Raw genomic sequence first — 24,936 nt, 5'->3', positions numbered from 1 at the left:
TCAGACAACCCCAAAGAGAAGGCCTGGCGAGATAGGTATAACCAATGTTCCTGAAAAAGAATTCATACTAAAAGTCATAACCATTCTGATGGACCTGCAGAGAAATATGCAAGAGCCAAAATGAAGTCCAGAGGGAGACAACAGAAATGAAACAATCAATAGAAGGACTTAAGAGCAGACTCGATGAGGTGCAAGAGGCTGTTAATGGAATAGAAATCAGAACAGGAATACAGAGAAACTGAGGCAGAGAGAGATAAAAGGATCTCCAGGAATGAAAGAATATTAAGAGAACTGTGTGACCAATCCAAACGGATCAATATTCGCATCATAGGGGTAAAAGAAGAAGAAGAGAGAGAAAAAGGGATAGAAAGTGTCTGAAGAAATAATTGCTGAAAACTTCCCCAAGCTGGGGAAGGAAATACTCTCTCAGACCATGGAAGCCCACTGATGTCCCAACACAAGGGACCCAAGGAGGACAACACCAAGACATTTAATAAAAATGGAAAAGATCAAGGGCAAAGACAGAGTATGAAAGACAGCCAGAGACAGAAAAAAGATCACCTAGAAAGGAAAACCCATCAGGCTTCTCAACAGAAACCTTACAGGCCAGAAGAGAATGGCATGATATATTTAATGCAATGAAACAGAAGGGCCTTGAACCGAGAATACTGTAACCAGCATGATTACCATTTAAATTTGAAGGAGGGATTAAACCATTTCCAGATAAGCAAAACTTAAGGGTATTTGCCTCCCACAAACCACTTCAACAGGGTATTTTAGAGAGACTACTCTAAATGGAAGTACTCTTAAGGCTAAATAGATCTCACCAGAGAAAATAAAATCACAGCAAAGAAAGCAGACCAACCAAATACTAACTAAAGGCAAAAAATAAAATCAACTGTCCACAAAAGAGTACAGAATAAAACACCCAACATATAAAGAGTGGAGGAGGAAGAATAAGAAGGGAGAGAAGTAAAGAATCTTCAGACTGTGTTTATAATAGCATAATAAGAGAGTTAAAGTTAGATGGTTAGATAGTAAAGAAGCTACCCTTGAACCTTTGGTAACCATGAATCCAAAGCCTGCAATGGCAGTAAGAACATATCTATCGATAATCACCCTTAATGTAAATGGACTGAAAGCACCAATCAAAAGACACACAGTAATAAAATGGATAAAAAAGCAACTCGTAGGTCAAAAAAGAGAAAAACAAAAAAAGCAAGAACCATCTATATGCTGCTTACAAGAGACTCACCTCAAACCCAAAGACATACACAGACTAAAAGTCAAGGGATGCAAAAAGATATTTCATGCAAACAATAGGGAGAAAAAAGCAGTTGTTGCAGTACTTGTATAAGGCAAAATAAACTTCAAAACAAAGAAAGTAATAAGATACAAAGAAGGACATTATATAATGATAAAGGGGGAGCAGTCCAACAAGAGAATATAAACATTATAAATATCTATACACCCAACACAGGAGCACTGACATCTGTGAAACAAATACTAACAATTAAAGGAGGAAATAGAATGCAATGCACTTATTTTAGGAGATTTCAACACACCCCTCACTCCAAAGGACAGATCAACCAGTTAAAAAATAAGTAAGGACACAGATGAACTGAACAACACACTAGAACAGGTGGACCTAACAGACATCTACAGAACTCTGCACCCAAAAGCAGCAGGTACACATTCTTCTCAAGTGCACATGGAACATTTTCAAGAATAGACCGCATACTAGCCCACAAAAAGAACCTCATTAAATTCAAAAAGATTGAAATTCTGCCAACCAACTTCTCAGATCACAAAGGTATAAAACTAGAAATAAATTGTACAAAGAAAACAAAAAGGCTCACAAACACATGGAGGTTTAACAACATGCTCCTAAATAATCAGTAGATCAATGACCAAATTAAAGCAGAGGTTAAGCAATATATGGAAACAAATGACAACAACAGCACAATGCTCCAACTTCTGTGGATAAACCCCTAGCCAGACTTATTAAGAGAAAAAGAGAATCTACACACATAAACAGAATCAGAAATGAGAAAGGAAAAATCATGATAGATCCCACAGAGATACAAATAAGTATTAGAGAATACTATGAAAATCTATATGCTAACAAGCTGGAAAATCTAGAAGAAATAGACAGCTTCCTAGAAAAATACTACCTTCCAAGACTGACCAAGGAAGAAACAGAAAATCTTAACAGACCAATTACCAGCAACGAAATTGAATCGGTAATCAGAAAACTACCCAAGAACAAAACCCCAGGCCAGATGGAGTCACCGCTGAATTTTATCAGACATATAGAGAAGTCATAATACCCAGTTTCCATAATGTTTTCCAAAAAATAGAAGAGGAGGGAATACTTCCGAGCCCATTCTATGAAGCCAGCATCACTCTTAACACCAAAAGCAGGCAAAGACCCCACCAAAACAGACAATTATAGACCAATATCCATGATGAACACAGATGCGAAAATACTCAACAAAACATTAAGAAACAGAATTCAAAAATACATCAAGAGGATCATACACCATGGTCAAGTGGGATTCATCACAGGGATGCAAAGATGGTACAACATTCGAAAATCCATCAACATCATCCACCACGTCAACAAAAACAAGGACAAATACCACATGATTATCTTCATAGATGCTGAAAAAGCATTTGACAAAATTAAAATTCAACATCCATTCATGATAAAAACGCTCAACAAAATGGGTATAGAGGGCACGTACTTCAACATAATAAAGGCCACATATGACAAACCCACAGCCAAATCATACTTAACAGTGAGAAGATGAAAGCTTTTCACCTAAGATCGGGAACAAGACAGGGATGCCCAGTCTCCCCACTGTTATTCAACATAGTACTGGAGGTACTAGCTATGGCAATCAGACAAAACAAAGAAATGCAAGGCATCCAGATCAGTAAAGAAGTCAAACTGTCACTATTTGCAGATGACATGATATTGTACATAAAAAACCCTAAAGACTCCACTCCAAAACTACTAGAACTGATTTGGAATACAGCAAAGTTGCAGGATACAAAACTAATACACAGAAATATGTGGCTTTCCTATACACTAACGATGAACTAGCAGAAAGAAAAATCAGAGAAACAATTCCATTCACAATTGTATCAAAAAGAGTATAATACCTAGGAATAAACCTAACCAAGAAAGTGAAAGACTTATACCCTGAAAACTACAAGACACTCATAAGAGAAATTAAAGAGGACACTAACAAATAGAAAATCATCCCATGCTCTTGGCTGGGAAGAATTAAAATTTTCAAAGTGGCCATCCTGCCTAAAGCAAGCTACAGATTCAGTGCAATCCCTATCAAAATAACCACCAGTATTCCTCAATGAACTGGAACAAATAGTTCTAAAATTCATGTGGAACCACAAAAGACCCCAAATAGCCAAAGCAATCCTGAAAAAGAAGAATAAAGCCAGGGGGATATCTCTTCCCAACTTCAAGCTCTACTACAAAGCCACAGTAATCAAGACAATTTGGTACTGGCACAAGAACAGACTCACAGACCAATGGAACAGAATAGAGAGTCCAGATATTAACCCAAGCATATATGGTCAATTAATATATGATAAAGGAGCATTAATATACAATGGGGAAATAGCCTCTTCAACAGCTGACATTGGCAAAACTGGACAGCTACATGTAAGAGAATGAAACTGGATCACTGTCTAACCCCATACAAACACACGAAAGTAAATTCTAAATGGATCAAAGACCTGAATGTAAGTCATAAAACCATAAAACTCCTAGAAAAAAACATAGGCAAAAATCTCTTGGACATAAACATGAGCAACTTCTTCATGAACGTATCTCCCCAGGCAAGGGAAACAAAAGCAAAAATGAACAAGTCAGACTATAACAAACTAAAAAGCTTCTGTACAGCAAATGATACCATCAGTAGAACAAAAAGATATCCTACAGTATGGGAGAATATATTCATAAATGATATATCTGATAAGGTGTTGACATCTAAATTATATAAAGAGCTCACGCACCTCAATAAATAAAAAGCAAATAATCCAATTAAGAAATGGGCAGAGGAGCTGAGCAGACACTTCTCTAACAAAGAAATTCAGATGGCCAACAGGTACATGAAAAGATGCTCCACATCACTAATCATCAGAGACATGCAAATTAAAACCACAATGAGATATCACTTCACACTAGGTAGGATGGCCAACGTCCAAAAGACAAACAGCAACGAATGTTGTCGAGCATGTGGAGAAAAGGGAGCCCTCCTACAGTGCTGGTGGGAATGTAAATTAGTTCAACCATTGTAGAAAGCAGTATGGAGGTTCCTCAAAAAACTCAAAATAGACATACCGTTTGACCCAGGAATTCCACTCCTAGGAATTTACCCTAAGAATACAGCAGCCCAGTTTGAAAAAGACAGATGCACCCCTATGTTTATTACAGCACTATTTACAATAGCCAAGAAATGGAAGCAGTAGCCATCAGTAGATGAATGGATAAAGAAGATGTGGTACATATACACAATGGAATATTATTCAGCCATAAGAAGAAAACAAATCCTACCATTTGCAACATGGATGGAGCTAGAAGGTATTACGCTCAGTGAAATAAGCCAGATGAAGAAATCCAAGCATCAAATGATTTCACTCATATGTGGAGTATAAAAACAAAAAACTGAAGGAACAAAAGAGCAGCAGACTCACAGAACCCAAGAATGGACTAACCATCACCACAGGGAAAGGCAGTAGGGAGGATGAGTGGGAAGGGAGGTATAAGGGGCATTAAGATTAGCACACATAATGTAGGGAGGTGGGGTACGGGGAAGGCTGTACAATGCAGAGAAGACAAGTAGTGATTCTATAGCATCTTAAGCTGATGGACAGTGACTGTAATGTGGTATGTTATGGGGACTTGATAATGGGGGGAGTCTAGTAACCATAATGTTACTCATTTTTTGTAGATTAATGATACCAAAATAATTGATTAATTTTAAAAAAATATTAGACTTGAACAACCTTAAACACATTTCTTATTCTTAGCTGTGACAACTCAGTATTATAAACCTGTCAGTTTTGTCTAAGCTTATCTACCAGTTTTTTTATGGGGCTAGGTCAGTCAAATTGAAGTTCATATAAGAAACCAGGACAACACACACAAAAAAGCTACACAAGATTCTTGCTCTACAAGATCTTAAAAGCATACTGTAAAGTCTTCTTAATTAAAACAGTATGGGACTAGTATACTAATAAACAGACCAGTAGAATAGAAAAATAATCAAAGAAAGACCCAAATACATATGAAAACATAGTATATGATAAAAGTACACTATCAAATCACTAGGGCTTTTAATAATTGACTTTTAATTCATCTTTCTGAGACAGCTGGAAAAAAGATAATTAGAACCATACTTCTCACCATACACAAAAACTGGCTCTAATACAGTTGACAGAGAAAAATATAACCTTATCATAGGGAAGGTTTTTTTAACCACGAATCAAAATTCAGATGCAATAAAAAACTGATAAATTTGGCCACATAAAAATAAAAAGACTTCTGCTTGGAGAAAAAACTTACCCAAAAACTATTGGCAAACATCATTACCATGGTTAAAGAACAACTGACATATAACTGATTATAACAGAATAAAATAAGAATCCAAGAGTCCCTAATGGTATCAGTAAATACATGAATGAATTAATAAATGGATAGAAAGGAAAGCTTTGCCTTAACATTAGAATGTCTACTAATAAAGGTAGAAGAAATTAGGAAAACCTCTGTTGATAACCACCATAGTAATAATTGTTTAAGGCATGAATCATCAGTGTATGCTAAAATTAATAAGTAAATTAATATCTGATGAGAAACAAGATGTTTACATAACCCTCCCAAAATATTTATCAGTTACAAAGGGGAAAATGGTAATCTTAGAGTGGAGAAACCTGGCAAACAAAACCTTAAACAAGTGATCAAAATGAACTGATAATGGAACAGATAGATGTATGCCTCCTAATATGATGGACTAAGAAGGGTATAGCATCACTTCTGCAATATTTCTGTAAAAAATGTGTAACCTGTGATCTGATAGGAAACATCAAGCAAACCCAGGTTCAGGCATATCCTATGAAAAAAATGCTCTGTACTCTTCAGAAAAAACAAGGTTATTAAAGACTAAAAAACTAGATCAGATTATCAGAGACTAAGGGGACATTACAAGTAAATGTAATATGTAATACTGGATGGGTCCTGAACCGAGAAGAAATATTTTTTCTTTTGCAGTAATAGACATTAGATGGCCAACTTTAATTATACTGTGGCTATATAAAAGATGTCATAGTTTTTAGGAACAAGTGGGTAAAGATGTATAGTGTGCGTTTTACTTTCAGACTCTTATGTATATATACTAAGAGAGGGATAAAATAAATCAGACATGATAGACTGTTAATGTTAAAGTGTAACTTTTTTTTTTAATTTCTAAATCAGGTAAAGTAATATCTGATTAAAAAAAGATGGTAGGTACATGTATGTCTATTATTTTCTTTATTTGAAGTTTTATATAATACTAGTTTATTTTAAATATTCCTACTAAATTGAAGTTACTGTTCACTGAAGTGGATTCAAGCTCTTAGATTACAGGATACATTATAGGGGAGTACCTGATTTAAAGTATGTTATATAAATATCTTCTTGATAAATTATAAGTACTACCCTATTTAACAGGGAAATGCTCATCTTTATTAAAACCTAAATGGCCTTTGTCAGTGAATTCACGCATGTCAGAAAAGTGTCTTACATGCAAAACTGGGGTTCCCAGATGCCAGTTTGTGATAAAGTTTTTGAGAGTCCACAATAAAATCAGTAATAGAGTAGTAAGGTTTCATGAATTTAAATTTACTCAATTCTAAAAGTTCTTCTTTATTCTAGCCTTTTATCTTCTTGTTCATATATTCTTTTATGAAATAGTTATGGTAAAATGGCAGCTTAGGTTTTTTTTTTTAATACCCTTTCTTGGCAAAATAAGTTATGTAACTCCATACTAGCTGCCATTTTGAGACATTACTGGTCTATGAAAGCTAGGAGTAAGGGAACTATTTTTATTCCTTTTTAAATGTAATATTTGAGAATTGGAAATTAATATTCATAGTCATTATTCATTGTCTTCATTTCATTTCCCCTCTGAAATTTGCTAACAGAAATGACAAGTTTGCTTAAAGTGAACAGGATCCAAACATACGATAATCCAGATTTGCACCTGTGGGAAATGTACCTTTGATATAATTGAAAACATTTGGTTCACTTGTTTTTCTTCTTTATTCCCTCTATTTTAGGGCAAACACTGTATCCTCGATGTGTCGGGAAATGCCATAAAGAGATTACAGATTGCACAACTTTACCCAATCTCCATTTTTATTAAACCCAAATCCATGGAAAATATCATGTAAGTTTAAATGCCTAAAGCACAGACTCTCAATACAAATCCAGTCACCTTCACTTATTACTTACCCTCCCTGCATATGAGTTCCCTTATCTGTAAAATGGAAATGATAATAGGGCTGTTATGAGGGCACAAGCACTCTGTGATAATTAACTATCATCATCAACATTAATATACTGAAGTATAAGATAACATGTATTAGAATTTTAAGTTTAAATAGTCACATGTGGCTAGTACTTACTGAGTGAGGCAGTGCAGCTCTAGGTAACCATTAACAGAATAAAAGTATGTTTAACTACTTACCTAGAGGGCAGAAAATAGAATTTAAATAAAAACTGAAAGAGAGAAAAATGCATGTAGAAACATAGAACAGGTGGGGCACAAAAGATACAGATTGTAAGATGGTATAAATGAACCCAAATACTTCATTAATTAGGTGTTAGGCTAAATGGTCCAATTAAAAAACAAAAATTGTCAGAATGGTTGAGAAAATAAAACCTGTATGTTGCTTTTATAGAAGAGGGAAAAATCTTTTCTAGGTTCTCTGCTGCTGCCTCTGTAACAAAAGACAGATTAACAAGAGAAAAGCATACAAATTCATTTAGGTTTTACCTGATATGGGAGCCTACATAAGGAAATGAAAACCCAAAAAAACAGTTAAACCTGAGCATACTTCGTTTGTTTGGTGAAGAGTGGACAGTCTGGGAAAATGTGATAGGACCAAAGGATATAACCTAAAAAAGAGTAAAGTAGGAGAAACTTGTCATGGCCTGTTTATTTAAATTCTTGGTGTCCCTCCATCTTTAGAGATGAAGATGCTGCTTTCCTCCAGGTATGGGGAGTTAACCTCTCACATGAAGATCTTACGACCTGCTTCAGGGAGACAGTCAGAGAGTTCTTCCTGCACCTGCCATTTTTCAAATTCCTTGAGCTTAAAATACTCAGTATGACAAGGTGCCATATTTCAGGATAGTGTGTTCTGAAACCCATCAACTAACTTACATGTTGTTTTCATCAGACACACCTTTAATATTAGGCTATGGAAAGGCTGAAAGTAAGAGAATAGAGAAAAGATACACCATTCATACATTAACCAGAAGCTAGTTTGTATTACTACCAAAGTATACTTTAGGCAAAAAGTTATTACTTTGTTAACAGTGTTAACTTTAATGAGCCAATGGTTTGGATACTTCACAAAAGAGGATATCCAAATAGTCAGTAAACATATGAGACAGAGCTCAATCATGGAAAATGCAAGTTAAAACCACAATGTCATGTGTTATGAGCTCCCCTCCACCCCAATAGCAAATTAAGAAAACAAAATATCAAATGTTGGCAAGGATGTGGAGCAACTGACTCATAACGTTATGAGTGTAAATTGGATACATCTACATTGGTGAACTGTTTACACTATCTTAAGCTGAACATAACACATAATTCAGGACCCAGAAGTCTTCATTCCTAGATATATATTCAACAGAAATGTTTGCATATCTTTACTAAAGACAGGTACTAGATTGCTGACAGAAGTACTATTCAGAATAACTAAAAACTTGAAACTGTCGAAATGCCCATCATCAAGTAGATGTTATGACATATTCACATAATGAAATACTCTACAGTAATGAGAATGAGCAGTCGCCAGCTACACACAAATTATGGAAGAATCCACAAACATAAATTGAGTTAAAAAAAAAAAAATCCATGCCTAGAAGTATATATGTGTATATATGCTCTGTCATTTCATTTATACATATTGTATGATTTCAAATTTAATCATTGCTAATAGAAGTCAAGTAGAGGTTAGTCTTTGAGTGTGGACTGGTGACTGGAGTGAGCACATTCAAATTGTGGGGAGCTGGTGTAACATTCTGTATCTTGATCTAGGTACTACATAGTACATAGTAAGTGTAAGTTGGTAAAATTCATCAAGCTGTACATTTATGATACTGCTCTTATGTTTGAAAGTTACACTTCAAAAAAGAGCTTCAAAAAAATCTTAAGAACAGAAAAGGAAAAAATGAATTACATAATCTAATACTGTACCTATTAAAGAACCTGAATCTGTTATGAAAAGCCTTCCCATAAGTAAAACACTAGGCTGAGAGGACTTACTGGATTCTCCCAAAAACTAAGAATAAATACCAGTATTACACAAATTCTATAACTAATTTTATGGGCATTAATTTAATGCCAAAACCTGACAAAGGCTTCACAGGAAATGAAAATGGCAAACCAACATAAATATATATATGTAAAAATCCTTGCCAAAATACAAGCAAATTGAATTGTTAATTTTCTAAGTAAGATAAAATGTAACAACCAAGTTGGGTTTATTCAAAACATGCAAGGGTAGTCTAACATTTAAAAATTAATCAGTGATGCATAATGTAGGGTCATGGAGAAGGCAGTATAGCACAGAGAAGATAAGCAGTGACTCTATAGCATTCTTACTATGCTGATGGACAGTGACTGCAATGGGGTGTGTGGGGGACTTGATAATATAGGTGAATGTAGCAACCACAATGTTGCTTATGTGAAACCTTAATAAGATTGTATATCAGTGATACCGTAATTTAAAAAAATTAATCAGTGTTGGAGCTAGAGAAGATGGAATAGGAAGCACTAGGAATCCATTTTCCTACCTAGATAACAATTTGGACTTGACAGAATCTGTCTAATGTAATTATTTTGGAACTTGGGAGCTGTTGCAGGCTTCTAGGGGAAGTTTAAGTAGTTAGTTTTTGTTGATTTTAGCTCTTAACATGGCAGCAGCTACCTTTCTCCTCCCTTTAGTCCCATAGCAGGCAACCATGCAAATATTCTTTGTGGGAGGCAAGATGGACAGTAAGGACCCTGACCTCCAATATCAGGAATCTGTGTTCTGATAACTGACAGCTGCTTCTGATTGTGGAGGTGCATACACACAGAGGCAGAGAGCCATTGTTGCAAGCTTTCACTCCTTCGACTGACATGACTCTTCTAGAGAGTTAAGGGACCAGTACCTTTATCCATCTCCCCTTTACTCTCTCCTTTTTCCCATATTGGAGCCAAACTAGGACAGTCACATAGATGGAGGAATTTAGAAAGTCACCACACATGCCTAGGGAAAGGCACAGGTTCAGAAAAGATCTGAGAAAAAGACCTAATGGCAAATATACTAGACAAAGACTTTAAGACATTTGTCTTAAAGATTCTCAGTGAACTCAAGGAATATGTGTAGAAAATCAAGAAAACAATGGTGAACAAAATGGAAATACCAGTAAAGAGAGAGAAAACCTAATGAGAAACCAAAATGAAATTCTGGAATTGAAAAGTACAGTAACTGAAATAAAAAATGTAATGGAATACAAAGACAGATTTGAGCAGGCAGAAAAAAGAATCAGTAAGCTTGATTGAACAGTAGTAATTATTGAGACTGATGAACAGAATGAAAAAAGATTAAATGAAAGTGAACAGAGCCTAAGGAACCTGTGAGATGCCATCAAGCAATCAAGCAGGTGAACATATGCATCTGGAAGTCCTAGAATTAGGAGAGAAAGATGGAGAGAATATCTGAATAATGGCTGAAAACTTACCAAATTTGATGAAGACATGGATATAAATATCCAGAGGCTCAACAATCTCCAAGTAAGATGATCTTAAATCAAAATACATTATAATCAGACCTTCAAAAGACAAAGGGAGAATCTTGAAAGAAGCAAGAGAGAAGTAATTAACACATACAAAGATTAGAAGCAGATTTCTTACAAGAAATTTTGAAGGCCTGAAGACTGGCCAGTACACTTAAAGTGCTAAAAGGAAAAACTGTCAACCAAGAATCATATATCTGGCAAAACTGTCCTTCAAAATGAGGGAGAAATTAAGATATTTTCAGATAGACAGAAGCTGAGGTAGTTCATGACCACTAGTCCTACCCTGCAAGAAAAGCTTCAGGGAGTCCTGCAAGGTGAAATGAATGTAACTTGAAGCCATATGAAGAAGGATCTCAGTAAAGGTAAATACATGGGCAGTCATAAAGCTAATATGCAATTGTTTATACTGTACTTGTTTCCTGCATGATTTAAGAGACTAGTGCATTTAAAAGAGAAGTTAGTATAAAAGCTAGTATTACTGTAACTTTGGTTTGTAACTTCAAATCTTGTTTTCTACTTAATTTAGCAGACTAATGCATTTAAAGAATTATTAGTTCCTATTTTGGTGCACACAGCATATAAAGATTTAAATCTGAAAGGGATGGGGGTGGACTTGTTAAATAAGCAGAGATTTTGTACATTATGGAAGTTAAACTGGTATTTAATTTCAAAATAGAAATAAATAAAATAGCTGTAGAATATACATGAAAGAAATTTAAACATTCCACCACAAAAAAAATCAACACAAAAAAAGACAGGAATTCAGGAAATGAGGGACAAAAGGCTATGGGACATACAGAGAACAAATAGCACAATGACTGAAGTCCTTCCTTATCAGTAATTAACTTAAATGTAAATGGATTAAAACTCTCCAGTCACCAGAGAGAGATTGTCAGAATGGTAAAACACGAGATCCAAACACATGAGGAAGTTGAAAGTGAATGGATAGAAAAAGGTGTTGTCTGCTAATAGTAAGCAGGAGTAGCTATACTACTAATATCAGACAAAATAAACTTTAAATCAAAAAAGGTTGTGTGTCACAAGAAGGATATCATTAATACAAGGTTCAATATGGCAAGAAGATAAAAACAGTTGTAATCATTTATGTACATAATGACAGGTCATCAAAACGTGGAACAAAAACTGACATAATTGAAGGGAGCCATAGATAGTTCTATAATACTAGAGACTTCAGTACCCCAATCACAATAATGAATGAAACAACCAGACAGAAGATAAGTAAGGAAATAGAGAAAGCAATTAGGCCTCACAAACATATACAGAACACTCTACCCAACAACAATAGGATACACATTCTTCTCAGGTGCACATGGAACATCTTTAAGGATAGACCATATGTTGGGCCACAGATTAAGTATTATTTTAAAATAGCTTTTAAAAGGTAAAAGTCATAAAAGTATCTTCTCTGATCACAGAAGATAAAGTTAAACTAATGAAAAAACTGGAAACCTCACAAAATTTTGAAAACGAAACACTTTTAAACAATGTATCAAAGAAGAAATGATGAGGGATATTAGAATATACTTAGAGATGAATGAAAATGATAACACAACATACCAAAACTTAGGACACAGAAGTATTGCTGAGAGGGATATTTATAGCTATAAATGCTTACATTAAACAAGAAAGTTCTCAATTCACCACCTAACTTTACAACTTAAGGAACTAGAAAAAGAGCAAACTAAACCCACACCTAAAAGAAAGGAAACAATAAAGATTAGAGCAAAGAGCAACAAATAGAGAATAGAAAGCAGTTGAGAAAAATCAGTGAAACCAAAAGTTGATTCCTTGAAGATATCAACAAAAAAGTCAACCTTTAGGTAGGAGGACTAATAAAGAGAGAAGACTCAAATTACTAAAATCTGAAATGAAAGTAGGGGCATTACTACCAATTCTACAGAAATAAAAAAGATTGTAAGAGTACTGTGAACAATTGTGCACCAAAAAAAATTGAATAACCTAGATGGACAGATTCCTATAAACACAACGTACCAAGACAATATTATGAAGAAATATAAAATCTGAATATACAGTAAACTCAGTAAAGAAAAGCCCTAGAACTGATGGCTTCCCTGGTGAGTTTCACCAAACATTTAAAGAACTAATGACAGTCCTCATACTTTTCCAAAACATTGATGAAGAGGGAACACTTCCTACGTCATTCTGTGAAGCAGCATTAGCCAATACAAAAGCCTTGTTACAAAGACACTACAAGAAAAGAAAACTGTAGACCAATGTCCCTCATGAACATTGGTGCAAAAATCCTCAACAAAATACTAGCAAACAAAATTCACCAACATATTAAGAGGATTATGCCCTCTAAGGAGAATTTATTCCTGGAATGCAAGGGTGGTTCAACATAAAATAAATAAATATAATGCACCACATAAAATGAAGAGGGGAAAACACATCATCATCTCAGTTGATGCAGAAAAAGTATTTTGACAGTACTCAGATACACAATAAAACCTTTTCACAATAAAAACACACAACAGAATAGAAATAGAAGGAAACCACCTCAATATAATAAAAGTCAAGTATGACAAACCCACAGCAAACACCATATTCAGTGGTGAAAGACTAAAAGCAAGGCAAGGATGCCTGCTTTCACCACTTCAATTCAACATAGTACTAGAGGTTTACCCAGAATATTTAGGCAAGAAAAATAAAAGGCATCCAAATGGGAAAGGAAGAAATAAAATTCTCTCTCTTTGCAAATGATATAATCTTATCTGTAGAAAACCCTAAAGACTCCACAGCAAAGTAGAAGCATACAAAGTCAAAACACAAAAATTAGTACAAAGACAATGAAAAACCTGAAAAGGAATTTACAAAAACAATTCCATTCACAATAACACTGAAACGAATAAAATACTTAGGAAGTAAGGAGGTGAAGGTTTGTATAATGAAAACTGTAAAATATGGCTGAAAGAAATTAAAGAAGATAGAAATAAATGGAAGCACATCCCATGTTAACAGATTGGGAGACCTAATATTTCTGAAATATCAGTAATACACAGAATGTTCTGCAGATTCAGTGCAATCCCTATCAGAATCCCAATTATCTTTTTTGCAAAAATAGAAAAACCTGTATTAAAAATCATAGGGCATCTTAAGGGACCCAAATAGCCAAAACAATCCTAAAAAAAAAAAACTGCAAGACGCATACTTCCTGATTTCATAATTTACTACAAAGCTACAATAATCAAAACAATGACAGACATACAGACCAATGGAATAGAATAAAGAGTTCAGAAGTGAACTCTCACATATGCAATCAAAACTATTTTCGACAAGCATGCCAAGACCAGTACAAAGGGCAGTTTTTTCAACAAATGGTGCTGGGAAAACTGGATTATCTACATGCAAAAGAATGAAACTGGACCCTTACCTAACCCCATATACAAAAATAAACAAAATGGATCAAAGACCTAAATGTAAGACAGTAAAACTAGAGGAAAACATAGGACCAAAGTTTCATGACATTGTATTTGGCAGTGGTTTATTGGATATGGCACCAAAGGCACAGGTCACAAAAGAGAAAAATTAGACTTCGTGAATATTTTTAAATTTTGTGTATCAAAAGAATACCCACAGAATAAAAAGACAGCCCACAGAACTGGAGAAAATCTTTGTGTATTATATATCTGATAAGGGATTAATATCCAGAATATATATAAAACTCCTAAAACACAACAAGAAACAACCCAATTCAAAAAGGTAAAGAACTTGAATAGACATGTCTCCAAAGAAGGTATACGAATGGCCAATAAGCGCATGAAGTGATGACCAGTAATCATTCAGGAAACGCAAATGAAAACTACAGTGGATACCTACACATCTCATACCCATTAGGATGGCTTACCAAAAAAAAAAATGCAAGTGCTGACAAGGATGTGGAAGAATTGGAACCCTTGTGCACAATTGGTGGAAATGTAAAATGGTACAACTGTAGTATAAAACAGTATGGCAATTCCTCAGAAAATTAAAAAGTAGAATTACCATATCTACCAGTTTTTTCTGGGTTTATACTCAAAGAAATTGAAAGCAAGGTCTTGACGAGTTTTTGTGGACCCATGTTCATAGTAGTAGTATTCACAATAACTACAGTGTAGAAGAAACTCAGGTACCCATCAGTGGATGGACAGATCAGCAAAATGTGGTATATACATACAAAGGGAATTTTGCAGTATGTTACAACATGAATGCTCCTGCAGACATGCTAGGTGAAGTAAGCCAATCACAAAAAGACAGACCGTATGATTCCACTTACATGAGGGTTTTAGAGTAAAAATCATAGGGACAAAAATTATAATGGTGACTGTCAGGGCAGGGATAGGAGGGGCAAGAATAAGGAGTTTTTTTTAATAGGTGTAGAGTTTGGGTTTTAGAAGATGAATTAGAGGGGTGGGTGGTGATAATTGTTGCACAACAGTATGACACTGAACTGTACACTTAAAAATGATTCAGATAACTTTTATGTATGTGTTACCCAATTTTCTAATGAATTAATTTATAAAAATCAGTGTACCACATTAACAGATTGTAGGAATGAAAGTATATAAGCATTTTAATAAGTGCAGAAAAAGCAAGCAATAAAATTAGTAGCCATTCATGATGAAACATTTTGCAAACTACGAATAGAAGGGAATTTGCTTAATATGATGAAGGTCATGTACAAAATATAAAAGCAAACATCATATTTAATGGTGAAGTATTGAAATCTTTCTCCCTTAAGTTGGGAACAGACTCCCATATACCCATCATCTAGCTGCAACAGTAATTATCAGCTATAACAAATCTTGTTTCATCTATCCCCTCAGCTCCTTACCTCTTCTCTCAAGGTTATTTTGAAAAATATCCCAGATATTATGTGATTTCATCCATATATTTGAAGGATGAAAATTCCACATTGAAAAACATCACTATGATACTACACTTAAACAATAATTCTTTGGTATCATCAGATAGTTGAAGTGTTCCTGATTGTTTCATACATTTTGCTAATGTTTTTTCAGTTTGTTTGAAGCAAGTTCCAAATGAGGTCTATTCATGACTTGTTTTTAACATCTTTTAATCTATAGATTATCCCCCAATACCTTTTTTTTTTTCTATTTATTGAAGAAACCAGGTCATTTCTTCTGCACCTCTCCCCCAGACTAAGTTTTGCTGATGCCTTCTTATGGTGTTGTTTAATATGTGCATGTCCATAAATTGGCAGGTAGATCTGTCATATTTTAATATGAATTGTTCATCAGAGTCAAAACTGATGAATTAATCTTCTGTGTTTTTGGCTGCTTTGAACCAATGCAAAACTGTGTTGGAACCTTTTTGTCATTCTAAGTATGAAGCTGCAGAGTCAGTGACTGAATCTAGTTTTTAGTGACAGTCATATTCTCACCAGAGTTTAACTTCATATGATTCTGTGTTTCATGTCTTCTCCCACTGTCATCTTTTTCAAATGTATTGTAATGTAGTAATTACCTATATCTAAATTTATCTGCATAGGGAAATGAATAAGCGTCTAACAGAAGAACAAGCCAAAAAGACGTTTGAGAGAGCCATGAAACTGGAACAAGAATTTACTGAGCATTTCACAGGTTGGCATCATGTGTGGCAATGCCAGTTATGAAAGAATTTGCTTTGGAGCCATATGAACCAACTCATTGAAATGGATTTCGAACTGTGCACATATACCAGTAATAATCAGTAAAATAATTTTCAGAATAATTCATCTAACCTAGGCAGTGGTAGTGAGGGATCCTGAAATTAGGTGTTTTAGGTTGATAAGACATCTATGGGAATAATTCATACTTGAGTAGAGAAAAAATTGATTCAGACTTGATTTCTTCTATGAAATTGACACTTTTCCTTTTAAAATTTGGATCCATTTTAAGATTATTATTTGTTTAAAAAGAGTGGATAGCATTTCCCAAATATATGTCATTCATTTTGTCTTAGATCATTACTCAGGTATCTTTGGACAGGTTTTTATCATTTTTTTCTGAAATACTGATCAGCTATTAGGTGTTCACACTTAGTTCTATTAAGTGTCATAGTGTTGTAACCCATGTTCCTTTTTTTTTTAAACAATTTCAGTCTTAAAAATTGCAAGAAAAGTACTGACAATTCTCATGTAATCCTCATTCATATTTCCCAAGTGTTAACATTTCTACACATATATAATTTTTTCCTAAGACATTAAAAAGTAAGCTGCAGGTGCCCTTTTGCCTTTAACTCTTTCAGTGTGTATTTCCCAAATACACTGAACAAAGTAAGTTTGCCAAATCTTACTTTCTGATTAATTTTTATACAAATTCTTTCATATTTTGGTAATAGAAAAATTAATGAAATGAGCAGTTTTTACCAAGCAAACAGTACATAAATGGTGTCTCTTCCTGAATGAGTAACTCTTCCTAAAATTTAGCTTCTACTATTTCACCAGTAATTGCAATGGTAAATAGACAGTTAATAAAGGTTTCTGGTTTTCTTTCTATAATTACAGCTATTGTACAGGGAGATACGCTGGAAGACATTTACAACCAAGTGAAGCAGATCATAGAAGAACAGTCTGGTCCTTACATCTGGGTTCCAGCAAAAGAAAAGTTATGAGGACTGGTGTTTCTCTGTTTCTCTTTTCCACATTTTCTTTGATACTTTGCCCTCTCCTTCTGGAATCTGTCTTCAGTACTCTTCCCATGTTTAATCATATACCACTCATCATGGTCTGCAGCTGCACCCACTTTTGACATACAGTGTCTCCTTCAGATTGTAGCATCTGTATCATTTTATGTCACTATTGGTTTGTGGCCATTTTTCAGAACTGAAGATGGAATGGCCTGACCAGCTATTAAGGATTTGGGGAGACAAAATTGTGGTAAAATTCCTTAATGTTTAAGGGAAAGTAACTTTAAGAGATTTTCAGAAAAGCTTTATATACATTCTTTATAAATTTCAGAAGTGGTGTTCATCAGTGATTTAGTAAACTTCAACAATGCACGCTTAACTTTAATAGCATGGTTTGGCCAATATATTAGCTCTCAAGTCTTTTTCTCAATTGACTTCTGTTATCAGAGGAAATATTTCATTATAGACAAATGAGGAAAATATATGTTTTTTAATTTCAAAGTTAATGTCTGGGTTAACTTTCATAATTTCACAAGGGTTATTCATTTTTCGTTAAGAGTTCTTAAAGTCTTCTGTGTAAGGTTTTTTTTTCTCGATACATTTACTAGGAATAACAATGTTTAAATGTTCTTAATCTACTTATGCAACACTATTTTTAGTGTCTTACAGAAGGTACATACATAATGATCCATCACATTTTCTGAATTGAAGCCTGTTTAGGTGCTAGGGGGCTCACCTCTTACACATAGGCTGAGAAAATTTCATAGACATAAATACAGATATTACAGTGGTAATGTAGTAATTATGGCAATGGCAAAGGAGTCCAATTCATTGTCTAAAACTTTAAATGTATTCTTAGGCATCAGATTTTAATGAATATTTTACCCACAATAACTGCCTATTTTGTTATAATAAAATATATATATATAAATATATATAAAACTTTCTTTAACTAAACTGTAACTATGGGAATTATTTTCTTTACATAGTTGCACACACACAAACACACACGCACATATATTTAAAATATATTTTTTTCTTTTGTCACCTACTCTCAACTTTTTGTTTGTTTTTAAATTAAATATTAATTGTTTAGACCTTATCTTCCTTAATCATGTGAAACGAAAATGGGGGTATGGTGGTTGTGGAAAGAAACCTTTAGGGAAATTAGATTCATGTTAGAAGTATGTGCGTGTTCTCCTCTTTTCTACAAATGTTTTCAGATGCTTCCTGGGATTTTTTGTTGTTGTTCTTACTGTTGTTGTTGTCATTGGGTTTGGATTTTGTCCTCTCCCTCTCCTTCCAGTTCTCCTTTCATCACTAGGTAAACAGGCAGAACCGTATGTGTGTGAGTGTTTTCCCCTCAGACGACACACTTTCATCTCTCATAGCTGCTCTGCACTAGAGTTGTGCAGATCTTCATGGTGAGCAATTTTAGGAAATCTTAGCAAAAGATAGATGTGACTTCAAAAATCAACTTCTCTGGTCTTTTGTATTAAGAATATTGTTTGGCTTCCCATTGCTTTTTTCGAGTTATTAAATACGTGTTTTTGACAACCTCCTCATTACAGTTTCTTAAACAAATGAGTACTGGTTTGTAAAGAATTATCAACAGTATCCATTCCATTTATGAGAAAGAGGAGAACAGCCAATAAACTTGATTGTAAAATCCGTATCTTAAATGTGTCTTGAATTCTAAAGGAAAAAAGTTCTTTTATTAGACAGTTTTCTTGGAACAGTTTGGGGCATCACTTAATTTATAAATTAGTTCAGGGGCCGTTAGGCAACCTAGTGAAAATTTCTTCTGTAGGTTCTGGAGTTGGGTGTATTAATACATTGAAATATACACTATAGCTGTTACACTAAATACAGTAGGTTGTTAACAAACATAAAGATACTGGAAAAAAACTATTGTAAAATGATATCAAAAGCCCCAGAAGTCACCTTACAGCAAGAGCCATAAGCCATGCACCTTAAACCACAGCATAAGCCAGTTTAAAGTATATACTGATCACAAGTAAAATATCAAGAGGTTATAAAATGATACCATTTGTGTGTGAAAATATATGTTACTACTTTCTGAAAGTCCTTAAGTGATTTTTTTGTAAAATATATATATATATATATATATACTTCTCAGCTTTCTAGAGTGCATAGAATTACTAATAAAAGTACTAATTGCTTAGTACTTCTATGCAACAGCCACCTGAATATATTAATTTAGAAAAAAATCATGATTTAAAGTTACTCACCCTACTATATTGCTTCAGTGAGATCACTTTCCCAGCATGACTTCACTAGTGAGCAGCAGGGCTTAGCGTTTGTGTGCAAGTCTAGGCTCTTTCTAATATACTGGCTGCCTCCCTTTTCAGCCCATGCTATTTAAGGCACTATGACTTAAATTGTGTTATTTTAGTGTCCCTTTACAGATGACGATATACCAGATGAAGGTCCTTGCCCAGAGTCACACAGTAAGTACAGACAGACTCATAGAACTAAGTTGCTCCCATCACACCTGAAATGACTATTTCTTGAAAACACGTCAGTCTAACACCGTCACAGTGACATACAAAGAATGAACCTCTTTAGAGCCAAAGAAGTTCCATTAGGTATTCATTAGAAAAAGGTCCACTATTCTAATACACGGGGAATAATAATGTCTCAAATGTTTTATGAAATATTCCATATTTTAATATGCTCCTTAATATCCTTGGGTTGGCAAAAACAAAAATGATGGAAGCAAGCTTGCAGAGCTCATGTTAACAAATAGCTGCTAAATCACTACATAGTGCTTAAACACCAAGGTTCTTTGGGGACTTTACTGATGAGGAAAATTTATTTTCTAAAGTTTGAGAGTAAACAAGTTACCTTCCAGGAGTCTCTGCCTTAATACTCTTAATTTACATGTAGTGAAACAGAAGCCCAGAGATCCCCATGTCTTAAAGTTGCACTGCAAATCAGAAACAGATCCAGGATTAGAACCTTTAACTCCTGACTCCTGGAACAGTTGGTTTTTCTACCATTTTCCTTTTCCTCTCATTCTTTGGAGCTGAATTTAGTGGATTGTTCAGCCCTTGAAGTTTCATTACTGGTTAAAAGAAAGTAAATGTCAATAAATTAGAGAAATTTATTGACGTGTTTAAAATATAGGGAAAAACCAATGTCACTTTTCTGACCCAAATCTAGATTCTGGTGTTTCAGTCCAATGTTAAAGATTCTATTTATCTACCTCCAGAATTGCATAGTATAGCTCTCCCTGGCTTGGGCAGCAGGGTACTGTAATGTGAAGAATGTAGGCTATGGAATCAGCTTGATTAGAATACCAGCTCTGTCTCTTACTGGTTATGTAACTAACCTTGGCCAAGTCATGTCTTCTTTCTGTTTACTTATCTGTAAAATTGAGATATTTTCAGACTCAATGATTTTACAAATAAAGGGGGCTAGCATAAAGTTAATTCTACAAGTTAATTCCCTTTTCCTTTGGAATCAGAAACCTGGAATTGTTTCAACTCCCCTTGTACAAATTAACCTGAGCCTTTATTTTGTCATATTTTAAGTGGGATTTGAATGACTACCTTACAGGATTGTTGCAAAGGTTAAATAAAGCAGTGTGTATGGAACGCCAGTTACAGCATCTGATACTTGACTCTTGATACCTGTTCTTGCTCTGGAGTGTGTTTATGGTTGGTAGCAGAAGACTGAGAGAGAAGAATATGGTCCACCATTCTTCATTACCTATAGAGAAGTTTTCTTTGACAGAAATTTAAATTCATTACATTTCAGTCCCTATAATATTTATCATCTCTTCTAAGAACCCCTACACTGTCAGAGATGCTGTGACTTTGACCTACCCTAACTCAGCCTTAAACATGGAACTGAAAGACATCAAAATTTCATAAGCCATTCTCACATCTCTGCACAGTGCTAGATTGAACAGTTCCTAGCAATTTCCCAGAGCATTTAACACTTATTATTTGAGAATCTAGAAACAGGCCTGAAAACGATAACTTTAAATTTTTTAAAAAGATAAATTGCCCAGATGAGATACATTTTCTTCCACCTTGACTTAGATAGCCACTGCTTACTCATTGACTACTTTCTCACTGACTTTCCACTACCGGCACTTGTCGTCATCTCCCCCCAACCCCAAATATGGTTACGTGAGAGCTGATAAAAAAAATTCTGGTCTGCTAAACAGCATTGTGAACAAAGTTAGTGGTCAGGTAATGTGTTTGAAATTTTTAGGAACAGGTACCAAACCTGACCAGAGTTTCATACTATATCCAGCAGTGTCTACTACCTATAGTGGTAATGAACAGGAAAAGAGGAAGAACAGAGAAGGCAGGAATTCTCTTCCCACTATCTTTTTTTGTTACTTATATTCAAGTATCATAACATACATATACAACATTTAGTAATATCATAAGTGTACATATACCTCAATTTTTATAAACCAACATCGCCATGTAACAAACCAGCAAGAAGCTTAAAAATAGCATGACCAGCTACCCTAGTGCCCCTCTCAGCTCCCTCTTAGTCACTACTCTTGACTCCCAAGGGTAGCCACTATCCTTTCTTATTATATGGTTTTCAAATTTATATACAGTAATCTCTGAGTTTTGACACCTGCATGGAGTCATTTAACAACCCCATCATCCCAGAAATTTCTCATGCTGACCCCTATGTGGCCAATAACTCCTCCCACCTGCATTGTCTCGCAACCACTGACCTTGCCTTTCCCAGAATATCATATAAGTGGAATTATATAATAGGTATCATTTTGAGTGTGGATGCTTTCACTTAGCAAAATGAATCCAAGATTTATCCATGTTGCTGCATGTATCCGTAATTTGTCATTTTTCATTTCTGAGTAGTAATTCATTTTATGAATACTATTCATTTTATCCATTCACATGTGGAAAGACTTACTTAGATTTTTTCCAGTTTTTCCCCACTGTATTTTTGTTCTTTGCAATGCAAGGCCTGCAGGAACAAGGAGCAGAACTAGAAATGGGTCTGATCTGACAGCTCTGACCCCTGCCCCACCTCCATCTCTACTGAGCATTCACATGTTTTGGCAGTTGCACAGAAACCTATCATCCTAAAACAAACTGCAGAATAATAGACTTCAAGCCTGTTCATAGAACAAATTTGTGCCTACAATAGGAGACTGAACAAACAAGCAATTTAGAATTTTTAGAATTTCAAATTTCTAGGAATAATAGATGATCCACTAACCATTGGGTTCGCTAATCTCAAGCCCTATAACCATGTTTATCATCTCCTGAGGATCCCTACATTGGCAGAGATGCTGTGACTTTGACAACCGAATTCATCCCTATCTCAACCTTAAACATGGAACTGAAAGACATCAAGATTTCATAAGCCATTCTCACATCTCTGCTCATTGCTGGTGTCTTAAGGGAAATAAATGTAGTCTAAGACAGTAATAAATGAGAAGAAAATAGTAATATAAAAATAGCAAGACAGTAACAGAAAATAGCAACAAATGAAAACAGCCATTCATTAAACGTGAGATTGTCTAATTCTAATTGCCTTACAATTTAGAAAATAGTCCATGGAGACAGCCCTAATCTTTTAAGAAAATCTAATTTAGCCAAAGATACATGCAGCAACATGGATAAAGAAAGAATTAACTTATTTTCTTTAGGTGGTAACATTTCTGCATCTTAAATATTACTTATAGTATGTGATCCACAGAAATCTAATTCTACTGCATCACGCTTAAGGAATCCTTGAACCAGAGCTGGCTTCCTAGTTGATTGGCTTGATGCTCAGCCTTTTCGCATGCAGTTAACACACAGCCCTGTCAGTCTTTTCCATTCTTATCATAAAATGACTTGATTTTCCCACGTGTATTTTCAAAACAAATTGGGTCACTCCTTTAAATTAGCTCTAGACTAAATCATAGGAACTACTGGTCCAAAGTAGGAATAAATAAACTACTTAAGCATATATCCATCCCTATTTCTGCTTATTAACTGTTAGTGACCAGTTTCATTTGGACAATTTTTACTACAGTAAAATGCTTTTTTTTTTACTGTATAGAAGTCAGTACATGAAACAATTAGCATGTGAAACAAAGTTTTCTGATGGAAGAAAGAATTAGAACAAGTGATGTAATCTTCCTTTAGGAAATCTAAAATTAGGTTCATTTACCACACAGATGGGAAGGCTAAAGACAAGACAGAAGTCCCATATGTTCCACATAGGAACCTACAAAAAGGTTTTCTAAATCTTGTTAGTCAAAAATACCTACTTCCCTATGGTATGTAAGATTAGAAAAGATATCTCTTGATAATATATCCCTTTTTTTCTCTGGAAGTTCAGTGCTCGGTTTAGATCTAGTTTTAAGTGACACTCCTCACTTACCCTTACTAGGAAAATACTAACCTTTAAGCTTTGTTTCTCCCTGTGGTTAGTAATAGTTGTACCTAACAGAATATTCTCCCCATCACCCGTTTTAACCTCAGTGCTTCCTGACATTTCTCTTCCCCAAATATACAACCACCACATACTGTTGATTCTTCCTTAATATCATACTTTTCTTGCTATCACTTACACTACCATTTAATCAGGTCTTTAACTTCAGGCTCGGGCTATTACAGTAGCCTCTTCAATCATCACCCAGTCTCTAATTTGCTCCCTTGCTGACCCAGCCACCCACCCACCAGAGGACTTTTCCTGAATGTGGCATCATGCTTCTCTCCTCAATGACATTCATGGGTCCCAAATTCTAACCTGTATAACACAGCTCCTGCAACATAGTATGCAGTCAGATAAATTACCTCCCCTGTCATGCCACTTACTCAAACACCCTGCGCAGTGGCTGTTGATCATTTGTCTTGTGGCTGATGACCATTCCCATCTTGGCTAGTTGTGTCTTTCCCACCCAAGTCCACTTGTCAAAGTCCACCTTCAAGGCTGCTCAAAATCCATCCTGCAGAAGCCTCCCCAGTTACATCTCTTGACACCCGAATTCCTGCAGTACTTCTTGGGTGCCCACCTAACACTGAACATGTGCTCCCCATGTTGCTTTCACCTCTCTGAAACGCACGGTTTGTCATAGATTAGGAGGCCTTCCTGGATTCCTCTGCCCCAGCGAGGTACCCATGGCACATGATCAGAGTTCCCACCCCCTCTCCTCCAGAGCCTGCAGGCCTCTGTACAGCATGGTC

General features: G+C 35.1%; 1 protein-coding gene across 18 annotated transcripts in view; it reads left to right on the top strand.

Moving 5' to 3' along the window:
* DLG1 (discs large MAGUK scaffold protein 1) overlaps window positions 1-19,412 on the top strand; it is a 318,440-nt gene extending 299,028 nt beyond the window's left edge. For all 18 annotated transcript variants that reach the window (XM_073231852.1, XM_073231851.1, XM_073231856.1 and 15 more), the window contains 3 exons: window positions 7,348-7,457; window positions 16,619-16,710; window positions 17,616-19,412. In XM_073231852.1, the coding sequence (XP_073087953.1) occupies window positions 7,348-7,457; window positions 16,619-16,710; window positions 17,616-17,722 (309 nt within the window). In that variant the 3' untranslated portion in view covers window positions 17,723-19,412. The remainder of the gene's footprint in view (window positions 1-7,347; window positions 7,458-16,618; window positions 16,711-17,615) is intronic.
* The last annotated feature ends 5,524 nt before the right edge of the window (window positions 19,413-24,936 follow it).

This window comes from Manis javanica, chromosome 3 (assembly GCF_040802235.1).
Source record: "Manis javanica isolate MJ-LG chromosome 3, MJ_LKY, whole genome shotgun sequence".
Lineage (NCBI taxonomy): Eukaryota > Metazoa > Chordata > Mammalia > Pholidota > Manidae > Manis > Manis javanica.
This window is presented reverse-complemented; position numbering and strand designations above follow the sequence as displayed.